At 34.8% G+C, this 23,192-nt stretch overlaps 1 protein-coding gene across 3 annotated transcripts in view; it reads right to left on the bottom strand.

Annotated features, from left to right (window-relative positions):
* LOC149542960 (serine/threonine protein phosphatase 2A regulatory subunit B''beta-like) overlaps positions 1-22,338 on the bottom strand; it is a 45,054-nt gene extending 22,716 nt beyond the window's left edge. For all 3 annotated transcript variants that reach the window (XR_016355568.1, XR_016355569.1, XM_089797890.1), the window contains exons 1-7: positions 22,014-22,338; positions 19,917-20,168; positions 19,646-19,751; positions 19,459-19,558; positions 15,146-15,251; positions 14,895-14,985; positions 1,814-1,955 (exon numbers count right to left, since the gene is read on the bottom strand). Coding sequence is in view for 1 of the 3 variants with exons in the window: in XM_089797890.1 (XP_089654016.1) it covers positions 1,814-1,955; positions 14,895-14,985; positions 15,146-15,251; positions 19,459-19,558; positions 19,646-19,751; positions 19,917-20,168; positions 22,014-22,154 (938 nt within the window). In the remaining 2 variants the exon portion in view is untranslated. The remainder of the gene's footprint in view (positions 1-1,813; positions 1,956-14,894; positions 14,986-15,145; positions 15,252-19,458; positions 19,559-19,645; positions 19,752-19,916; positions 20,169-22,013) is intronic.
* Positions 22,339-23,192: the final 854 nt, after the last annotated feature.

Raw genomic sequence — 23,192 nt, 5'->3', positions numbered from 1 at the left:
GGACTCGGCAAGGACTCGAAAAATCAAAAAACCCATGAAATTCAAAGATTTTTAAGGATTTAACAATTTTTTCATGCATCATTTAGTGAATTAACATCAAATACACAATAATTGAGATAAATAGAAGCTACTTAACACTCATACACAATTTTGCATAGATCACATAAGTACAACAGTGAATTTCTGAAGCAAAAAACTGAATAACATAATATAAAGTTGAAGATTTAAGATTTAAGATTCAATCCTTAATAGAATCGTGACATACCATAATATCATTTTCAAAATTAATATGCACCGAAAAAAAAACACCTTCCAGAAATCTCTTTCTTTTTAAATTTTAAAAATTTAAAAAAAAAAATTGGAGAGTCCTGGGCTCGGGACTCGGCAGAGTCCTTGGACTCGGCAAGTCCACGTGGACTCTGCTAGGACTTGGCTGAGTCAGAGTCCAGAGGTCATTTGCCTCGGAAAGGCCGCCTCTGCCTCGAACTCACAAAGTCCCGGAACACTGGTAATTATTCATTGGAATTTAGTGAAGCAATCATATTACAAAATGGGAAGAAAACATAATAGGGAGATATAGGAGTATGGGTCCCCTCAATTAAGTAACACCCACTGACTTGGTTGCCTGTGGACAAAGGGGTCAGATTGACTTGGTTGACTGTTCGACGTTCTCAGCCTTAATTGTGGAGGATAGTATCCCTGCATACTATGATGCTTTTTCCTTAGATTTCTAAAATGGTTGAAGCTACAATGTGCATGTTTAGAGCTGGAAATTCCACTAGCATTTGGTTTTTGTTAATTGATTACTTTTCCTAAATTCAATTATTATTGTGTAACTAATCAAAGAACTGTTGTAAAAAAATTGTATTTTTGGATTTGTTATTTTTAGGGGAAAATTAGGTATATCCAAAAAAGGGACATTACAGAGTTTTGAATGGAAACAAAATGCTGGCAGTGTTTTTCGTTAAATATTATCGAAGGCAATGCATTGGTATGTTGTGATGGTTAAGTTGTGGTGATTGTGTTCTTGCCATCAAAGTGCAAACCCTGTTTAAATGGGGATCAGGTACATTTGTGACCTAAGCGCCTCATAACTCCGGGTCAAAAGCATTTACCCCCTTCTTTAAAATATGTATTTTCCAAAACAGCTAGAGACGTTTACTATTCATTCATTTAGATGACATTAAAAAATTAAGTAGGTTTTCACCTGCAAGAGTCACAGCTTACTTGAATCCTCAAAAGTAAGGAAAAGGCCAGTTAGTAAAATCATGCATCCCAGAAAGTGTGTGCTTTGCCTTCCAATAATACTTCTTATTATCAAACTATGGTATAGGCTTGTATGTTCATTTGCAAATACATTGTAAACTGTGAATATAATTTTGCATTATGCCTCAACTCGAAATTTTCAAGCAGAACAAATATTCTATTTTCATGGAATGTATCTCTACATCTCTCATATCTGTGTTAAATTTGATTGTGCACCATTAAAATTTCAGACACATGAATTGCAAGTGGCCAGAGTTTCAGGGAACTCACTTATCATGGCGAAGTGGGAAAAAGCATGCCAGAAAAGTGAGTGATTTTGAAACAGAGAAGAATGGTCAGGGAAACTTCATGCTACGAGTACTTGCATTTTCTTGACCTCTCAAAATTTAACATTACTCTAAATTATCTAGAAGCTAAAGAACCCCCCATTAATCCAAGTTAATATGCTCAGATGATTGTAGTACTAGTAACTAAAAACAGCAAACTTCTAAATTAGATATTTTCACTACAAGCCAACTCTAACACCTAACAATGGAAAGGATCTTACTTCAACACTTTGTTAATATCCTCCTCCTCGTCAACATGATGCATTGCAGGTATTAGATTTCCACGCTTCAATTCCCTCAGTGTAATGTGGCTGTTTCCAGACCTATTTATGTAGTAAAAGATCCTATAGATCACAGTTTCCGCTGATGGAAGCCACGTCAAAAAGTGTAAGTTAGAAATTGGTAATTACTAACTAATCTTGAGATATATTCAAACTAACATTAATGTGTAGCATATGATATGTAAATAAAAGTGCAACTTTCAGTAAATCATCTTTTTTGCATATAAGACCCTGCTTATGAATGCGTACTCAGAATTCATAAATCTGTGCAAATACTTTATCATATTGAACTCATTTTAATATGTAGCTACATGTTTCAGATAGCTGTCCACATGCAATACAAGTGTTGTGAAAAACAAAAAACAAAAATCAATTTCAATGTAATATTGTAGACAATCCATTACACTCAAAACATCAACATGTATTCCTTGAAAGTTAAAACAGAAACCAAGTTTCATCTGAGATATCCACAGGTAGGAGATTCAGGCCAGTTCAAACAATATTCAAGTAAAATTAAAACAGCACCCTATACTCTGGCACTGGTAACAGGCAGCAACTGTGCAGGGAGGATATGCAAGACTTTGCCGATTGAAACAAAATTGTACAGTGAAGGCATGTTACCTAGTCACAAGAAATTGCACCCTACAAAATAATACCAAGCAGGGTAAACTTTACGAAACCCCCCTACAGAAAAAGATATAAAATAATGGCGAATGTTTCATTATTTTGAAAAACAAAATTATTTCTATTGGCAAATCTCTCAATTTTTATTATTTTAAATATTATGTATATTTGCGATTATTTTGGAACCATAATTTTTGTGTAGAAAATATTGATGAATCTCAATAATAATAGGAAGTTCATTAATCACCATGGACTATTACAAATCAAACTTAAAACATGTTTTACCTCATGGAGTGTTATGAGAATCATTACATTATATTTTAAATCAATAGTGAACACTAAATATTTGTGATATATCCCTTAACTAATAATTATGATAATTATTGGTAATTTAATTTTTACTTCTCCAATAATATATAATATTTAGATGAATTAAATCTAATCATGTATCAAATATTGTGGCGAATCTTTGAGTTTAAATTTTTTAATAAAATAAATTATTGAGCTATTTTAGATATTTTAGAACTAAATTTTATAAAAATGTGGCGATTTAGGTTGCATTAAATCTTAAATTATTAATCAAATTATTAGGGCCTAAAACTTCTAAAATTAGCCAATTAGCGAATATTAACCAGTAAAAAATACCTTGTTACCAAGTCATCTTGAAGTTTGAAATTTGGCGAACTTCAAAATAATGTTAAAAATCATTAAAATTTGCCCCATACATTGTTCCATGACTCTCCGCGAGTCGAGCATCCCAAGTCGGTGAGTTGGGTCAGCCTTGCTGGGTCTAGGTCAGCGAGCCAGGTCAGCCTTGCTAGTTTCAGTATATGATAGCAAAAGGATGAAGGCAAGGGTAAATCTTAATAAAAGTTCCATGGGTTTGTTGTTTTGCCAAGTCATGTTCGAGTCCTAGCCAGATCATGAGTCAAGTTACCCTTGTCGAGTCATGGCCAGTTCCAAGTCTGGGAACTTTGGCCCCATATTCACAAAGGCTACACCTTTTTTAAATAAAATATATTTTAAAAAACAATTTTTCCAGGCCAAGCAGCTTGAATGTGACATCTGCAATTTTTTATCAGTGTTTTTCAATGTCAAACAATGTGAACATATCCACCACTAGCCAACAGGATCTTTTTTCAGCCCTCCAAAACTTGAATGGCGTAGATAGGAATATCATTGCAAGTGAACCCCATACTCCAGCCTCTCTAAATGTCTAGAAAAAAAATAGCTTGACAGACAGCTAAAAGGATCGGTGCACAAATATTATCCTTTGGGTCATATAAAGTTGGGCTCCATTTTTTATATTCAATATATAGATTTCATTTTTAAATTTTAATATTTAGATTGAACTTATAAGTATTGATTTTCTTTTCAATTTTATTTTTAAAAATAAAATTTAATCTTTTTAATAAATCATCAAGATTTGACCTCTTAAGTGGTAGAATTGGGTTGATCTGAAAAAAAGTTATGGTAAAAAAAGTTACATGGATGAGGCCACGGGAATGATGGATAAACATAAGGTTTGATGGGGCTTCAAATGAAAACCCGAGACCCTATGGGATAGGGTTTGTGACTAGGCATTGTAGAAGTAACATGTTATTTATGCGGCCAAAGAGAATCAACTTGGGAACTAATAATGTCTCTGAAGCCATAAAAGCGCTTTATGCTCTCAAATTAGGTAGAAACGTAGTGGTAAACAATTTACATCTTGAAGGCGATTCCCTCATTATAGTTGAAGCAATTATTGCAGGTACATCACAAGCATGGCATTCGCAGAAGTGTTTTTGTAATGTCCCCTTTTTAGACATTAGAAATATTGAAGTCTTATTTTATATAATGTTAAAATTGACTCTAAGACAGACTCAAATTATTAAAAGGTCAATTTAATGGTTATAAAGAGGGCAAAAGGTCAAGGAGGAATAAGACGAAATGCCAAAGGGAAGTTGAAGTGTCAGAAGGGAATAGGACAAAAGCTAGAGGGGAATCGAAGGGTCTTAGTTTGTGTATTAAATGGGGGAAAAAGGCTCACTGTTGGGCATGCTTGATTTATGATTTAGTTCAGTTATCTCTCTTGTTAGAGTTTTCAAAAAGCTTCAGCTTTTAGCTAGTTTGAGGATGTACCCCCTCGTGCTAGCAGACAATGGACACAAACCCATTGTCCCGGGAGTCATCAGTCCAGGTGTTTCATTCGCACTTACAGGTTCTTATTCTAGTATTCCAATCTGATTGTTTTTGTACTAGTTATTGTATTGTTGTCGTGTAATGCAATAATGTGTTTACCGAGTTCTATGGAAGTTTTTGGTTTTATCATTGTGGTTCTGTAATGCATTTCTATATGCCTAAAATCCTGAATATTATTCCAAAAGGAACTAGTTATTAACTTCTAGAGAATCCTCTGGTTTAATTGTCATATTGTATTTCATTTGCCTATATCTAAGTTTGACTATTATAATTAAGAAGAAGCTGGTTAAACATCTATTGGATTTTGTACTAGTTTTTTATGGTGCTCGCAATACATCTGCATGTGTTTAGTTATGAATATAGTACAAAGGGGAAAAACAAGTAAATATCCGGTTAGGGATATTTCAGTGGTATTAGAGCTGTGTTTCCTGCCATCCTGTGGAGTTTATTTTAAGACAAGTTTCTAGAAGTTTTATCAAGGTTTTGTCAAGAATTTAGGCAACAAATTCATAGGAAGTTCACAATTATCTCTATGTTGGCTAAGAATGTCTGAGCGAGGAAATACATGCAAGACTGTGATTAGTTTATATTCATTTGGGCTATCAAAGATACTCCTATTTGCCCTTTAAATTCGGGTACTGTTGTATTGTTTTCTTTGTCTATGATCAGCAAAGTCTGGTTTTGAACAGAGAGAGTGATGCATGAAATTTTATGGGAATGATGCATTAAATTTCTTGCCCAAGATTGAACTTGAAACCTGGATAGCCTTGGTGTGTCCATTCACGATACGTGAGCAATAGAAACTCTACAAATTTTCGGCATGTGGAGATTGGAAGTTATTTGCAAGATCTTGATTATATCTAATTACATTCACGAGGTCTGAGACTTCATAATATGATTGGGTACTGACTTTTTGAAAGCTTAATTGGCTGTGAACTAAATTGTTATTGTTGGCATTTTGTAAGGCAAAGCCCTGTTAAGTGAAACACTTCGTATGCCCCCTTTTCTAAGGTTACTCGCAAAGAATCATCGACTTGATATAGATTGCCAGGTCGTTTGAAAGTTTTTTGTTTATAGTGGAGCTGAGGCCATTGGGAAGTGTTTGATTTGCAGAATATTGTTTACCAAGCACTCGCGTGGAAGTGAGAGCTTCTTCATATTTGTGTCCTCATCTAATACAAGCCAACGAAAAGTGTGTTCAACTACACCGAGAGACTTGATTTCTAGTGTGCCTGGGTGTGGGAAAGTAATGTGCGATAACGGCATCTTTTATTGCTAAAACGGTGGTATTAGTCGTGGCCTGATAATCTTTGTTTACCCATACGTTTGACAATGAAATAGAATTGTTTGATGACTAGCAACAATAATCTCCCTCACGTCGAAGTTCAACAACTGACTCAGAGTGCAATAGGGAGTTGGGAAGCAGCATTCTAACCCCGTCTCAATTGAAGAATAAGAAGTTTGAAGTCTTCAAGTAAGACATAATTGGTCAATTTCACCTATCGGGCTTGACAAATACAATAGATCTTATTAAACTTTCATATTATTAGACAAAAGTGAATATACGAGCTGTGAAGATTAATCAAAGGAAACCACGAGGATACTTTGACCTGTCAGATACAAGTATTTTGTCTCATCTCTGCAAAAGGACAAAGGAGGTTAGTAGCATTTAAATAGGCTTCCATGCCATTCAACAAAGAGGAGTAAATTTGTTTTGTGGGACGGCTTGAAGACAACTCACAGAATTGGCGTTTAGGATAGGAATCTATACCAATGGAAAACATGGCCATGGTTGTTGGACATCATTACGGCAAGGCTACAAGCTAATACCAAATGGATTTGTTTACAAAAGGATGAGCTCCCAGTAAATTCCTTGGAATTCATATTGAGTTATACAAGTTGTGAACTTCAATATTTGGAATTCATCCATTCACATGTTTACCTTCTCTGAAGAATGCATTTGAAGGAAGTTGTATTTGCAAGCCTTTAACCACTTTAGCAATAACAGTAAGGAAGGGTGATGCACTTCATGCTTGTTGGGAGATTTCTGGGAACATAAAAAGGAGGTTACGGCTGTCTTAATTACTCAGTGTTGTGTAGCGACAAGGAATAGCTTTTTTGGTTTCTATATTTAAGCAATTCCTAGGTCAACTGTAAACAAAGATAAAATTATTACTTTGTTCTTTAATTGCTATCACTCCCGGTGCAATGAGTAATTCAGTCTGAAAAATTCTGGGCAGTACTATTGCCTTGACAATACCAAGGAAGAGTGGAGGTCCAGAAGTTAGGAAGTAATAGGAGAAGTCACTATCGTGAGAAACAATTCCGCCTAAAGTATCAGAAGTGACATAAGAAAGCAATATAAGTCTATGGAGCACAGTGGTTTCAGCACGTGGTTTGATTTGTGATTCCCGTTGTCAAGATACTTTCAGCCTAGTGGAAGTTCTACACTGTGGGCATGCTAAATAAGTACGTGATACAAATGAGGGAACTTTATTTCTATTGTTAAGTTGTTAACACAAGGAAGTTAAATTGAGCATAAATCATGTTGAATTGAGCATCCATCTTGCTAATTCGATAAGTAAAGGTTTTGGATAAAATCGTGAAAAATACTATGAAGTTAGCTCAGAACTCTGAATCCAATATAAGAGCTGAGATACTCGACATTTTTGTAGAGTATAAAGAACTTCCTACCCGAATTCAGTTGGATTTATCATTCGATGATTACTTGGATTTTTATCTAGAACAACAAAATAAGATTTATAAGGCAAAAAGGAAATATTTGGATTTGGTTCAAGATTTTCTCACAAGGGTCTAGGGAAAAAATGCGTATGAAGAATAACCAGCGGATCAAGATCATCGAATAGAGGTTCTGGAAAAAGAAGAGCAACCAAGTACCATTGATTTACAGCTTTCTAGCAACCATGTAGAAGATGTTACACAGGGTGCAAGTTTCTATGTTGGTGAAATGGAGGTTACTGTTAACAAGCAAGTTGATCAAGTCGGTTGCACGCACGTAATAGCAGATTGGAATTTTATGGTGAACCTTATATTTTTGATAAACTTAACATGAATTTAGAGGTACAATCTAAAATGACACTGCAAGACGATGAATCACTTCAACAGGTCAATAATGAAATGCATACCTTAAAGAATTAGTTGAAGGTTAGTAATGACATGATTGTGGCATCTTTGGTACGTTATGACAACTCTCACAAAAAGGTTGAAGATCTCTATAGGATGGCTCAAAGGGGAGTGGAAGGAGATTAGCTTATTGCTGATTTTCAGGTGATTAAAACAGCTCTTAAGACTATGAAATCAGAATATTTGTATTCGCTTTCCGACAAGGATAACATTCTTAAGGTTGCTGAAACACATGTTGATCAGTTGAATAAAGAGAGAAATGAGATTAAGGAGATCAATAGAGAGTTTAAGGAAACACAAGAGGCATTGAATGATGCTCGGATTTCCCTTCAGGAAGCAAAAAATCAGATTAGGATCACGAATCACTCCTAGCAGCAAGAGGATAAAGAGAGGCCTAGAGGTAATTGATGAACTTGATAGCATTCAACAGACGTATGCTTTGAATAATTGCCCCGAGTACCAAAGTTTCAAATCACTTTCAGCTTACCGATAAACCCATGTTTGAAAATGATGCTCATTGGATTTTTGATAATCCCCTGTTTGAGGTAAACGAGGACTCTCCTTTTGATTATCATGAAGGAGATGATTCTGATTTCAGGATATGGAATCCTAGTACGATTCCTAGCAAGGAATATGAGTCATAGAATGGAAGTAGTGATTTGACTACAGTTGTGCATCATAGGATCAGTCCACATTGGGTTCCTAATTTCACACCATACAGAAGTCGGTTGGATTATTTACATCAGCCTTTGGATAGTTTTTAGTGTAGTTTTGAGGAGAGTTATGTGTTGATCATAGGGAATACTCTTTCAACTTCATTCTTATTCATAGTACCTATGTCCTTGGAGATTCTCCAGATTGAAGATGACAATTTGGTATATGTTGCACCTAGGGTGTTAGACTCAGCTTTTGAGCGACTTGTTTATTACATCATCTACTTAGGTCGGGCTGCCATCATCTATTGGGTTATACATAGTTCACTGATACATTTCTATCTTATCATATTGGTTGGTTATGACAATAGGGTTTGTGATCTAGGTGTTGATCATTTGTATTCATGACTTGTTGAGGACCTTGTAATTTTTCTCAATTTGAGGTTGGATTCAGTGGTATCAGTGATGATCAAAGTTGTTCAATTTACAAGTGCAAAGTTTTTCAGAGAGTTATACGGGGTCCAGGGATCTGGTTGAGAGATAGATTATAGAGTGACATCTTGCTTTGCAATGTGGCTGAAATTGTTTTCAGTTTGGACAACAGGGCTACCTGGAAACTCGTATGGGACCCTGGTACTGATTGCTTGGGATTTGTAATGTCCCCTTTTTGGGTCATTAGAAATATTGAAGTCTTATTTTATATAATGTTAAAATTGACTCTGAGATGTAGATTCAAATTATTAAAAGGTCAATTTAATGTTAAAAAGAGGGCAAAAGGTCAAGGAGGAATAAGACGAAATGCTAGAGGGAAGTTGAAGAGTTACAAGGGAATAGGACGAAAACGAGAGGGGAGTCGAAGAGTCTTAGTTTGTGTATTAAAAGGGGGAAAGAGGCTCATTGATGGGCATGCTTGATTTATGATTCAGTTCAGTTTTCTCTCTTGTGAGAGTTTTCAGAAAGCTTCAGCTTTTCGCTAGTTTGAGAACGTAGCCCCTCGTGCTGGCAGACATTGAACGCAAACCCATTGTCTCGGGAGACATCAGTTCAGTGTTTCATTCACATGTACAAGTTCTTATTCTAGTATTCTAATCTAATTGTTAATCTGTATTTAAGATTGGTTTTTTGTACTGGTTATCGCATTGCTCTTGTATAATGCAATAACATGTTTACAGAGTTGTATGGAAGTTTCTAGTTTTATCATTGTGGGTCTGTAATGCATTTCTATATGCCTGAAATCTTGAATATTATTCTGAAAGAAACTAGTTATTAACTTGTGGAGAATCTTCTGGTTTAATCATTGTATTGTATTCCATTTGCCTATATCTAAGATTGAATATTATAATTAAGAAGAAGTTGGTTAAAGATCTGTTGGATTTTGTACTGGTTTTCGATGGTGCTCACAATACATCTGCATGTGTTTAGTTCTGAATATAGTACAAAGGGGAAAAACAAGTAAATATCCGGTTAGGGACATTTCAGTTTTTCTCACCATCCAAAAGGAGCTAACCTCTTTTCAAAGGTTAAAAGTGACTCGCATTCAAAGACAGGGTAATGAGATGACCGACACCTTGTCAAAGTGGGTGTTGGCATTTGCAACTAAGGAGGTAGTGATGGAGAATTTCTGTAATCTTTCATTTGAGAGTTGACATTATTTCAAATTGTGCCAGCTGGCAGTTTATTAAATGCGAGGAACAGAATGTGGCAATGATAGGACAAGAGTTTGCGTGCATTTTTTTAAAAAGGTGGTGTCTTTGGTGTTATTCCAAGTCCACTGAGATTAATGGGAGAGTGGCACAGATGGAAGCGACCTTTACTCTAGAAACCACTTGATAGCAATAGGGATTTTTTGGTTTAGTGACTACCCAGCAATTGAAACGGCTCCTCAAAAGTAAAAGAGAGGACATGGTGCAAACTATGATGGATTTGTTGGGAGATGAGTTTGTCAAAGCAAGAAACGAGTATCATTTGAGTATGGACATCTTCTCACTAGTGTTGGCATGGGGACTGGAAGTGGCAGAGGAGACAGAGATCATCAAGTGGGTATTGCATTGTTCGGTGGATAATAGCATGCTTTATGGACTCGACTGTGTGTTTTTGAATGGGCGGTCCTAGGAATTGGGTTCGATGTATCAAAAGGCATTGAAGACCCAATGGTAGCAAAGGAGGATGGGATCATTTCATTTGTTTGTCATCCATACAAAGTAAATGAAGAAAAAAAAGGAGGAAAGTGCTCACGGCCTAGCAGGATTTGAAGTCGATCCTAAGGTGACAGGAATTTGAGGACAATCAAGCCATGGTGGTAGTGGATAACCAGTTAAGAGTGTCAATGAGAGGAAGGCAAAGAGAGTAAGATGAAAAAGCCCTGAAAATGTAGAGGTATGGGATGGGCAAAGTGGGACAGAGTAGATGGTTTGGGTGGGTGGGGGGTGGGGGGTGGGGGGTGGGGGGTGGGGAATTTTGGTTTCTTTTTTTGTCATTAGTCACTAGTTTCCCAAATTTTATTTTACCGGGATGGCTTGTAAATTTTAATATGTGCCTCTACGAGGATGGTACCAACATGGATATTCAGACTGTAACATGTCTATCGAAAGGGATTGTGGACTGCCACTGGTGATTTGGATGGGTTTTGGTCTATGAGTTATAACTGCAGTTTGTGATCTTGGCGTGGAAGTCACCATTTTGGGTGGTTATCTGGGGCTGTTTGCATGGTGGATGCATGTTCTTTGTCAATTGTTAATACTTCTCAATTGTAAAGATATACATTGTAATTTCTTTTAAAGGATTGATAAAATATAAACTATTACCGACCAAAAAAAAAATCATATTTATGTTGAATTTCTCGGTAGCTGCAATAAAGATCACCTATTAGTTCTCTGTTGTAAATTCTTTAAGTTTGACTTCATAAAAGTTAATTCTCTTTCACTGGTTATTCTTATGTTATTGTGGAACCTTATTCATGTTCGATGCTGTATTTCCTTCTCCTGCCTTTATCCCTAGCTTGGTGCAACTTCTTTCTATTGTTGTCCATGTGCCTTCGTGTGTATATGACAATACATGTGGCATCATGAGTACATGGCAATGTACATGACACTGTTCATATTTGGCATCATGTGTGTGTAGCTGTATTCACTTCATCACATCTATGAGACTCTTCATGAAAGAAACAGTTACTATCTTGTTCATTAATGCCTCAGATTATTGTTGTCATTTGATATTATAATGTGGTAAATGTATTATTACTGTTGTCAGTTCATATTATTATGCTACAATGAATGTTGTGACTGTCAAGAATTGTCATGACCAGAACTATGTTCGTCTCATGGATCAATATTTCATTGTTGTATGTTTTTATGGTGGATGATGTCTTTCTAAACTCTGTCTCTCTCAGTTTTGTGTGTTTGTAAGGGGCATCATGAGTGCATTTAGCTGAGTATACATGTTATGATCTGTATATAACTAATATGGCGGTGACTTATGTGGTGTGTATTAAGCATGAGATAGCTTATACCTGTGTATCACATCCATACTCTTATTCTATGTTCTTTATTTTGCTCCTGATCATTGTGGATCATTTGAGCAAACTCAGTGATTCGTCTGTTTATGTTAAAACTCATGCTTGTTGACTGTCGGGCTGAAGAAATCAATAAGAGGCAACAATTTTTGTAAAGCCTTCAATTCTGAATAAAGGCATTGATTTTTGTTGGCTGGGTTGTTTCCCTTGGTGATGAGGGTTTTTCCAAGGATAAATTTTGGTGTTATCATTTGTTTTAAATTTTGCATTTCATTTTTGTTGCAGTTATTTACTTCTGATTATAAATTTAACAATTTATTGATTTAATTAGTATTTTGAATATTTAAATAATAATATTTATCACTTTTTGTTTTATATAGTTAGATTTGTTATTTGATTTGTATTTATTAAAGCTATTAAAGTTTAATATTTTAAATATTTGAACTATGAAATATTTATGTTGGTATATAACTTTAATATATTTATAATTTATAAATTAATATTATTTGAATTAACATAAATTCTATGGTTATTATAATATTCTAACATACCATTGTCGAATTCGAGCAGAGAATACAAGGCAGAGAGCAGAACAAAGAAAAACTTCTGCATATTCAATCAAAGAGGCAAGTTGAAGAATAAACGCCGGCAAATATCAATCAAATTCCAAAGCATCAACATTCTGATCTGATCATACTGGGCATGAATTCGAAGGCAGACCATTGGAGATAACACTAATTTCCAGCACAGAGGAAATTTTGAAAAGAAGATCACAATTTTGGAAGGCAGATATGTAGCAGAATTGTTGAATCTAGACTGAATTTCTTCGATCAAGGTGAATTAAAAGGAAATCAAAGGGGATTCAATCTGATTTAGGCTCCTGAATATCTGAAAGTGATCTATGAATTTCAGCTCAATCTGTGATTTATTTCACTGCTGCAATTGAACTGGTGATGTCACAAATGAAAAGCTTGAATTTCAGAAAGACAAATAATGTGAATGTCAAGTTTGGTAATAATTTGAAAATATGAAAATGTCTCTGCACTTGCTCGCATGAAATGCTAACTAGTGAAATTGGCAAGGTTCTCAAAATAAAAAATTATGAGACCGCAATGGTATCAACATTGCACCTCGTATTCATCTCCCAACTCATTAAGGCAACTACAATAGCTTTGACATACTCAGGGAGGTCAGATTTTTTACTCAAATGGCTCAATCCTCAAATCTGGCAGAAAGTGATAGATGCAGGGCACAAGATTTTAAGGGCTTCCATGAATGGGAACAACTACAGGAGGATGGTAGGCATGTGGAATGGAGAAGGGTTACTCCCAGAAGGGAACAGCAGGAAAGTAGAAGAAGAATGATGAATCGAATATGGGCAATCCTTCTCTCAACAAGAATTCTGCCATTTGCTACTGGTGCAAATAAAATTATCCTAGAGCACAGAGATAATTCCAGAATACCACTGCTCCCTCCTCACCATAATCAGTGCCATCCACCATTCCCCACAAATATTCCAACAGAGAAAGCCCCTTCAAAACCCTGGGCATTGGTATAAGCTTGTACCACAGCCAATTCAAAACCCTAGGCAAAGGGTTTCAAGAATCAATGTAAATGCCAGAAACAATCACACTCCAATGAAGCAGCAAAACTCTAATACCCTCCCTCCGGAAAACATAAATCCTGAAATGGATGCAATAGAGATGAACATGCAGCATGAATATACGAGAGGGATGTACAACTAATGCAAAAAACACTTGCTTTTTGCTCGATGGTTAGGTTCAGAATGCTAAATGGAGGAGGTTGCAATATGGTTTCAAATTCAATTCAAAAACCAGGTAGGTATCACTATCCTTAAAGATAAATTCATGTTATTAGATTGTAAAGATATTGCAGTTAAGCACGAATTTCTTAAGGCTAATTGTCCTGCCTTCAAAGATGAGTAAATATTTTGAAAAGATAGCAAAAGAATTTGGAAGCAACAACTTGATAATCATGAGATTGCTTTTAGGTGTTGGGTATATTATGCTACACTACACTGGCAACTTCTTGCCCAAGTTTACGTCTCTCCATTTTTCTTCTCAAGGAAGGCCACATGGTGGGTATGGGCTACAGGTTGAACTTTGTCACAAGTTAGGTGTTTGATTCTCCTTTGACTCAAACTCAACCGCCTGTTTAGTTGAACAACTATAATGAACTTGGGTTTTAGCTGAATCCCAAGGCATCCTTATATTTTAACGGGGAACCCCCCATGCAGGAAAAGTCCAACTAATCTACGTCCATCTAGTTCCTTCTCCCATCCACCCTTCCATTTATATCCAAATGCAGGGTTTGCATGAGGGCCCCTACTATTCTTAGCCAAGGGCCTCAATGGGGAGATTCTAGTCCTCCCCTCATATGGGTTCTACAACACATCCTTGAAATCTTTTCTTTAGTGGTTATGTTTCTCCTAGTCACACCACCTTTTCTTCAGATATGGAGCCTATGTTCTCTCCTTTCATAATTCTCCACGTCATTTCAATACTTGGTTTGGGGTGGAAAGGACAACAAAAATAAGCACTCTCAACTCAAAGCTTCAATTTTGACAACAAATGACTCTCCAATCTCATTTTAACAAGCCAAACAAATATTTAGAAGCCATATTTTCCTAAGGCTCCCCATCAACACATAAATTAAAAACTCAAAAATTTAACTGAGTGCCACTAGCTCAACCCTTAATATGGTTAAAAAGATACAAAGGGGAAGCAATAATGTCAGCATTCATTTTTTATTTTTGTCTTTTTATGGTTATAATTCATTTAAAAAACTATAGAGTATACATCAATCAACTGTTCTTTAGCATTACATCTCAGTCTTCAACATTATCCAAGAGAATGTACAAAATGTAAGGTTTCATAAGATGTACCATATCTTTCTTGAAACTCATGTGTACTCTGCAAAAACTCCAATCCTTGATGAGTAGCCAAAAGCTCTCTCAATAGAGGCTTGAAATCATCCTGCTCACACCATCATTACAGCTACTATGTGTTAAGAACAAGCCGCCGTTACCAATTTGTCAGTGTAATAAATACAACTCTAAGCAACAAACTCATTTCATGAAATCCAAATTGATGAACTTTAAACATGAAACAAAAAAGAATAGTTCTGACAAGAAACCTGTGTAAGATAATTCCTATCTGGCTGCTTTAATATTGTGAAAATTTGGGTTGCTTGATCCATGGTCACCATTTTCTTGTCAATCCAGAAAGAAACAAACTGGTCCCTGCACCCCATTCACCTTGAAAATGTCACAAATTGATCTACTATTTCAACTGCAAGATGCTCAAACTGGCAACAGTTCCTACTTATACTTAAAACAACTGCTACACTGAAATCCAAAGGCCAGATTCCAAGTGCATATGTACGTGGTCTACACCATCTAAAGCCGCTTTTCCTAAATTTGTACAGATGCAATTAAATCTGAGCACAATTATGACCCAGTCATATAATGGACTGAATTGTAATTCTTTCCTTGTGTTTCATTGTTTCAATGATATTTCTAGCTTCCGATATATGAAACAAGATTCACAAGAAAGTAGCAAAACTGAACGGACACAGATACGGATAGAATACAGATATGGATTCAGTATCAGATACACATACAGCAATTTTTCAAGACCCCCTAATATAGATATGGCTGAATATGACATCATAGAAAACACATACAGATAAATTAAAAAATTTAATGCAATTCTCAAAGTTATTTGTGAAGATTTTCAGAACTTTAAAAGTGATATCCACACAATTGCTACATAACTAATTATATAGAAGCCAGGTCATATACTTATATTAACAAAAAATGCATTTAATTTATATATCATTTAGGAATAACAATATCTAAATATTTTATAAATTCAAAATTTAAATATAAAGAGTTCATTACACAATAATAAACTGAACTTTCAAAATAAAACGTCATTTTGACATTTCATTTTTTATATCTTGAATAAAAATAAAAAACAATTATAAAATAAGCAAAACATAAATTAGAGTAATACTTAAATTTAGATATTAATAAATTAGAAGATATTAGTTATCTTCTCTATTTTGGATTTGCATGGATCTCTGGTTTATTTAAGCTTGTTAGTCATAATCCAAATGTGTTTACTTTCTCTTTTGCAGTTTAACTCTTACCTTTTCCTAGTTTTATTGGTTGCCTCAAAATATAGGATCCTTTATCCAGTAATTAAGGGAATTATTATTTGGTAAAAGCTGGGATATCCCCTATTGACAGAAGATCTAGATGTTACATTTTCACTGTTATTTAGACATCTGCTACAAATGTGTCTGCTTTCCTTCCTTATCTGAATTATACAAGGAAAGATTGACCCATTATGAAGGAAGGTAGTACACTAAATTTAATTTTACTACATATTCATTAATGGAAATGTCTCTGTATCATTATGTTATTTTCAACCAGTTTCATTTCTCTTTTGCAGTTTAGGCTTGTTAGTCGGAATCCAAATGTGTTTACTTTCTCTTTTGCAGTTTAACTCTTACCTTTTCCTAATTTCATTGTTTGCAACAAAATATAGGATCCTTTATCCAGTAATTAAGGGAATTATTATTTGGTAAAAGCTGGGATATCCCCTATCGACAGAAGATCTAGATGTTAAATTTTCACTGTTATTTAGACATCTGCTACAAATGTGTCTGCCTTTCTTCCTTATCTGAATTATACAGGGAAAGATTGGCCCATTATGAAGGAAGGTGGTACACTAAATTTAATTTTACTATACATATTCATTAATGGAAATGTCTTTGTATCATTATGTTATTTTCAATCAGTTCCATTGGCGTTCGATATAAAGAAATTTTATATCATCAGTTATGTGTATCTGGGAAGTTTATTATATTGAGGGACAGGTACACAATAATATAAGTCAATCTTCTTAATTTTTTAATTAATAAAGTTGCTAACGAAGATCTTACACTAAGGTTGAATTTTACAGGGCTTTTAAAGAAGTAGAGGAAGACCTACATTATTAAAGGAGGAGGGTAAATACTAAAGATTCAGTGATGGAAATTTCAATAATCACCATTAAGAACCCCCAATTTAAAAAGGGGTATGCAGAGATTCATGTGGATAATACAGCTTCCTTGGCATTTAGAGCATTGCTTTTCAGATTATCTTAGCATGCAATGTTTGAGGCTCTATAAAATTCCTGCACTTCCTGATCAAACAGGAAACATTGACTGCATTCATATTTTGATTCAAATTCAAATCCCATGGTTATGATTTTACATTGGCCTAAAGCATTAAGATGGTGGCATTTTCATTTTCTCACGTGCTAAGGCCAATAAAAGTCCAGGAACCAAATTTTAATTGAGGTAGCTTACAATAGCATAGCATTGTCCTTAGTCTTATGTTGGTTAAGAGTGTAAAATATATCAGGGTACCATACTATAAAGACTAGATATATGAGATAACCAGGGCCTAATTTGAATCCATAAGTTTACCAGGGCTATCAAGATCGCATTCAAGGTGTATTATATATGTAATGGTGTCCTTGCAGATATTAATATGAGACAGTGGATCCCATATCATAGTTATAGACAGTTCATCTCAAGCCACCAGCTTTCAGTTTCTCCACCTTCACTCAAGGGATTAGTCTCCCCTCAGCTCACCTAAAATGGGTGCCAGGCTGGGTCACAAGTATACACAACAAAAAGAAAACTATAACATCGGCAATTGAATTGCTTACATATTATAGCATAAATTAAACACGTCATTGAATTGTAAATACGATAAGACAGCACACTACCTTTTTGTAAAAAGTAATTGAGCACTTGTGGAACAGAACATGATATTGACACCAATTCCGTAGAAATTTGGAACAAAATAAATATTTTCTAGTCCAGGAACTAAACTTTTGTTTTCGAACAATGACCAAGTGACAATCTGATGCAATGAAATCAAAAATTGATGCAAATGTGAAATTTTTTTGAGCTTCACTATTACTTGTTTTCAAATTTAATTTACAATATGTTAGCTTTATATTATAGTTCTTCAACATATCAGCTCAAACTCTTCATCATATTTACATCAATAATTTGCTTTTCTTTGTATCTCAAATAAGTTAATAACTATCATTTGTGTGGCTTCTAACCACATTATTACATCCTGATGGCCAGAATACATTGATTTGTTGTTAGGAGACTATGTTGCAAGAGGTGCGTGAAGACGCAGACCAACTAAATAAGATCTGTGCATCAATTAAGAGCTTTATTTGGTTACATTTGCAAAGGGTAGCATATGAAAAAACTTGCCAGAAATCATCTAACCAGTTGTTGAGCATACCTCTTCATATTCAGGCTTAATTCATTAGCGCAAAATAAGAGGATTCAAATTGCTCTCTGAATGAAAAAGGTCTTTCATGTTTGCTAGGCCTGCATCAACTATAAAACTGCATGGCTATGACATTGGTTTGAAGAGATATATAACTTTGAAGGTTCAAAAATGTAGGAAGATCCAAAACTCTCAAATGAAAGCTATGAATAGAAAACATTTCAAGATTACTATTTACAGCAGATTTTTCATGCAATCTTAGAATTAATCAAAGAGAAATGAAGGATGAGAATCTCACAAAAGATATGAACCTGAAAGGTCAGCCAAGAATTTTAGTACAAAATTAATAATAAGTTGGAACAGGTTACTAAATGCAATTCTAACAAATAAATCTCCGTCAATGTTAAAAGGAAAGGCTCCATCAAAGCAAATTCTAGCAGCATCACTTTACAGAAAGGAATTACTAAACGAAAAATAGGTACAAAGTAGAATTTTGCTTACAGCTTAAGGGAAGTACATTAGTAAACAGATGCAATGATGAATATATTAAGGAGATTAGTTCAAGGGAAGAAGTTCCTCCAAACATGAGAAAACCATGAAAAATCAGAATCAAGTTTAGGAGTGTGTATGAAGAATAAACTGTTGCTACTGTAGAAAGTAATAACAATTTTCAATAGAAATTTAAGGTTTTCTCCCCAAATCATTTCCAAAAGTCTAGAAGACAATCATGGTACTCTCAACTTTAATGGTAATGTCACAAACAACATAGAAGAAGAAATTCATTGCATAAACCTCCTAATTTCATCCTTGGAGCAGAAGATTAATCTGTTGACATGTGCACAGGCATAGTTCAGGTGCATTGAAACATACAACATCAAATGTCAATCAGTTTCTTGATTTAAAAAAGTTAGAAATGGCAACTTTGCCCGGATTTAAACAGCAATATTTTCTATGGAAAATACATTTATAAAATCCTATGTTTATTAAATCTAATGGACAATTGTGCTTAACAGTTGCATCTTAACCATTTCATAGAGAATAAGACATAGAAAGCCATAGCATCATTTAGGATGAAAAAAACCATATCATGCAAACCAATATATCATATTGTTCAAATTTTTTGTTGAATCTATTGCCATACCTTGTCACCACTCCTGTATCATCCATGTCAATCTTTTTGAAAAGCACACTTGAAAAGAATGAAGGCAGCTTGCAAATTTCCTTCGTCACAGTTTTAAAGTCTGTAAGAGAAAACTTGCCATCAACAATACAAAATAGCATTAACTTCATAAAAATAACATATGATTGGGATTATGTTTTATTCAGACCTTCTACTCGTAAGCCATCCATGTGTCCGAAAAAAAGCTGTTCAATTCTTGCCAAATATTGTTCTGCCAATTCTTTTGGAAGTGGTGGACCATTGTGAAAGTAAAACTGTGGATATAGTTACTAAGTCATTAAATGATATCCAGATGCATGTTACTTCACAATTTATATATTTGAATGCCAAATTTTATAAATAACAGATCACGTTAACTGTAGTCTAATGGAATCTGAAGCTGTAAAGCAGCAAAGAAAATTTCAGTAAATGACAACTACCGGGGGGATGACTTCTTTCACAGGTTCACTGGAAAATTTTAGAGGAGATCCCAGAGAACTGGGTCCTGCTCCGTGTCGTCTCATGACTGATCGTGGCGAACCAGAAACACTTCTTGGCGAAAGTGGAGGTGCACTGCCAGATGGAAACATATTTGGCAATACAGAATTATTTGAAGCTGTATTTGCATTGCAGGAAGTCCCTGCAACACTCAGTGGACTGCCTGCTTTTGCTTCTTCAAGTAATGATGTAACCTTAAAAACATAGAAAAACAGATTTTATTAGAATATAACTACATACGAACTCCTTGCAACACTCAGAGGGCTGTCTGCCTTAGCTTCTTTTAGTAATGACATTACCTTTAAAAACATGGAAAAAGAAGTTCCATTAAAATAAGAAAATCAGGATATCAAGTGACTGTTTGGATCTTTACCAAACTACTCCTCCCTCACGAGAGAAACGAACTCTATATTCCAGACATGCTTAATTTAATACACCAAATGGCAACAATTTTTTGAAACACAGAATCCAGATTGCTTTACATATTCTTTCTATGCCTTCAAAAAACTTTCAAGTGAATTAAAAAAACTTAACCACAAAATGTTAGAGACAAAACTTAATTTCAAAATCAGGTTTGGTAAGTATACAAACAAAATGACAAGTAGGGATCAGTTGGTACATAGCATTTGGCAAGTGTGACTCCTAATACAAAATCTGGATATCTATAACTGTCAATTGCTTTGCATTATGAATTCCACATCCTCGTAGAAAGACAACACTTTTAAAATAGATATTTGAGAAGTAGCCACAGGTTTTAATAGCTACAGGAAGAGCTATGGCTGGGATCAAGCAAGGGTGTTATGCACATTTTTAAAATGATGAAGATATCAGGCACTAATCCCAATACACTGGCAGTCCGTGTATCAGATAGTATGAAAGGTTGTCTCGGATATAATGCCAAAGACTTTTCAATTGAGATCCATCTCCACATAGATCTGACATACACCAAGAGGTGTCTAAAACATTCTTGAGTATTTCTCAACAACCATGCAGGTATAAGACTCTGGACATTGACACCTCAATTATTTTGAAAGCATTTTGTCGTGGGCAAGATCCAGTTTAAAATAGATAAGTACATAATTTTTCTATTAAGAAACAGACCTAAAGATAAAATATAGGGAAGGAAGATCACAGCTTTCAAAAGAAGAAACATGGAACGCAGAATAGAAAAAAGACAATGAACAACAATGATAATCAAAGAAATAAAACTGTATGTAAAACTTCAAATTATACAATGAAAAAGACAACATACAACATGCAAGGAAAAGAAGGCAAATGAGCAATACTGAAACAAACCTCACACTCTCTCATGCCAATGAAGCATGATACCTATACTTGTCTGTCAACTCCTCCATTCATTTATTAATTGAACTAAAACAAGTGAAGTGAACCATCTCATAAAAGGCCACCAGAACTGTTCATTTTATATAAACCTGATCGTTTAGTTTGCAGAGGTAGTTAAAAAATTGGTTGGAAAAAACAAGCATCTCGCACCATGAAATGGACCTTCCCCAAACCAGTTCGCCCAAGATAAATAATGTCAAAATAATTCTAGAAATATGAAACTTTTCCAAGAGAGATTTCCTTGCAAAATTACAAGGTTCGATATGATATGCATACAAGCCTGTTCTAATGTTCAGTTTGGATAAATAATGCAATTGTAATACAGACGTGTACATACTAACAAGAAACTTGTTAGCATAATTCGGCCTGGCCAAGCGATCGATGAACAAATTCGTTCATTTTCCTCAAGAAGTGTGCTCGAAAGTAAAAGGCATAGGGGAAAACCTTGACCGGTGCCAATTTGATTCCAAAGCATTGGGAAAGGGTTACCATTACTGTTTTTTTGGAAACTGTTGTGTGACAGCTTATAATGGACATGGCGACCAAATTTCTGTCGACTGAGGTGAATGCCAGCAAATATTTTTCCTTTAACCTAAGCAAGGTGGAGTTTTGATTTTAAGTGCGTGAATCAAATGCTTGATATATCTCGTAGCACTTTAAAGAGTAAAGAAAGAATGGCGAAGAAGAGAGCATACGAATTTGACGGTGTCCGGAAGAGAGAGCCACTGGGAAAAGAGGTGATCGATGTGAGCCTTGTAGAGGTTGCCCTTAAGAGCTCCACCGCTGCCTATCATCTCCTGCAACTGCAATACATCCCAATCCACGCAAACATCCATTTTTACCAGTACACTTCGATTCAAGCAAGCCTCGATTTCCTCCTCAAATATGACTTCGCATCCGGCTAAATCAATGCCGCAGGTTGTCTGCGCTCCTGGTTTGTAGCGCTGGTCCTTTTACTAGGGTTAATAATCCAGTTGACCTTGGTATGTATTCCTTCGGAAATGAAACCACCCCTCGCCCCTGATTTAAGAGTTAAATTGTGTAATTTATACTGGCAGAAATTTGTAGTCATGAAAATGGAAGGGGTATACATAAGAATATCAAGGGTGATGTTCGATAAAAATTAAACATTTATAAGATCAATTAATTATTAAAATACATAGTTACAAAATGCAATGATGTATGGGGAATTTTTAATTCTATTTTAAATGCTCAAAATTGGCCATTATTATTATCAAGATATCATCTAATTTATCTTATAGCATTTTTTTTCAGTGGATTATATGATTTTAGAAGGGTGATTGAAAATCAAATATGGGGATTGATCTAAAATGGCGAGTGTGTGATAGAAGCTTAGCTAGACCATGTCCTTAGTAATCAAGCATGTCTATTATGAATTTGTCCTCTACTAAGGGTAAAAGCACAAACCTGTGTCACCTTTTATGAAAAAAAAGGATCTCAGAACTTAAAATGTTCAACTTTAATGACGTAAAAGTGACATTTGTGTTTACAATTTAAAGATGATGTAAACCAATGAAATGTATAAAATTGGATGGAGTTTATGTATGTAATTTCTTTTTTTTTAAATTGAGTAAGAATTTTTGCATTTTTTAAAAAATTAATGCCCATTTTTTTTTTTTAAATGTTGAAATTATAGAGTTGAGTTCTTGCCAAACGATATTCAAATGATCATATTTTTCTCCGATTTTGTAATAATATGTTACAGTTAACATGTATAGCTAGTGGACAAAAAAAAAAAAATTCAATGTATATGTTTTCAATTATAAGTGTTCAAAGTCGAACTTGTCAAAAATTGGCCACTTTTTTTTCCCGCCAAACTTTTTCTATCAAATCTACCTATTTTTTAAAACAAA

The sequence above is a fragment of the Cupressus sempervirens genome, chromosome 8, assembly GCF_028749045.1.
Source record: "Cupressus sempervirens isolate cs-2001-9-10 chromosome 8, ASM2874904v1, whole genome shotgun sequence".
Classification (NCBI taxonomy): domain Eukaryota; kingdom Viridiplantae; phylum Streptophyta; class Pinopsida; order Cupressales; family Cupressaceae; genus Cupressus; species Cupressus sempervirens.
The sequence above is the reverse complement of the archived record's forward strand: the minus strand, read 5'-3'. Positions and strand labels throughout refer to the sequence as shown.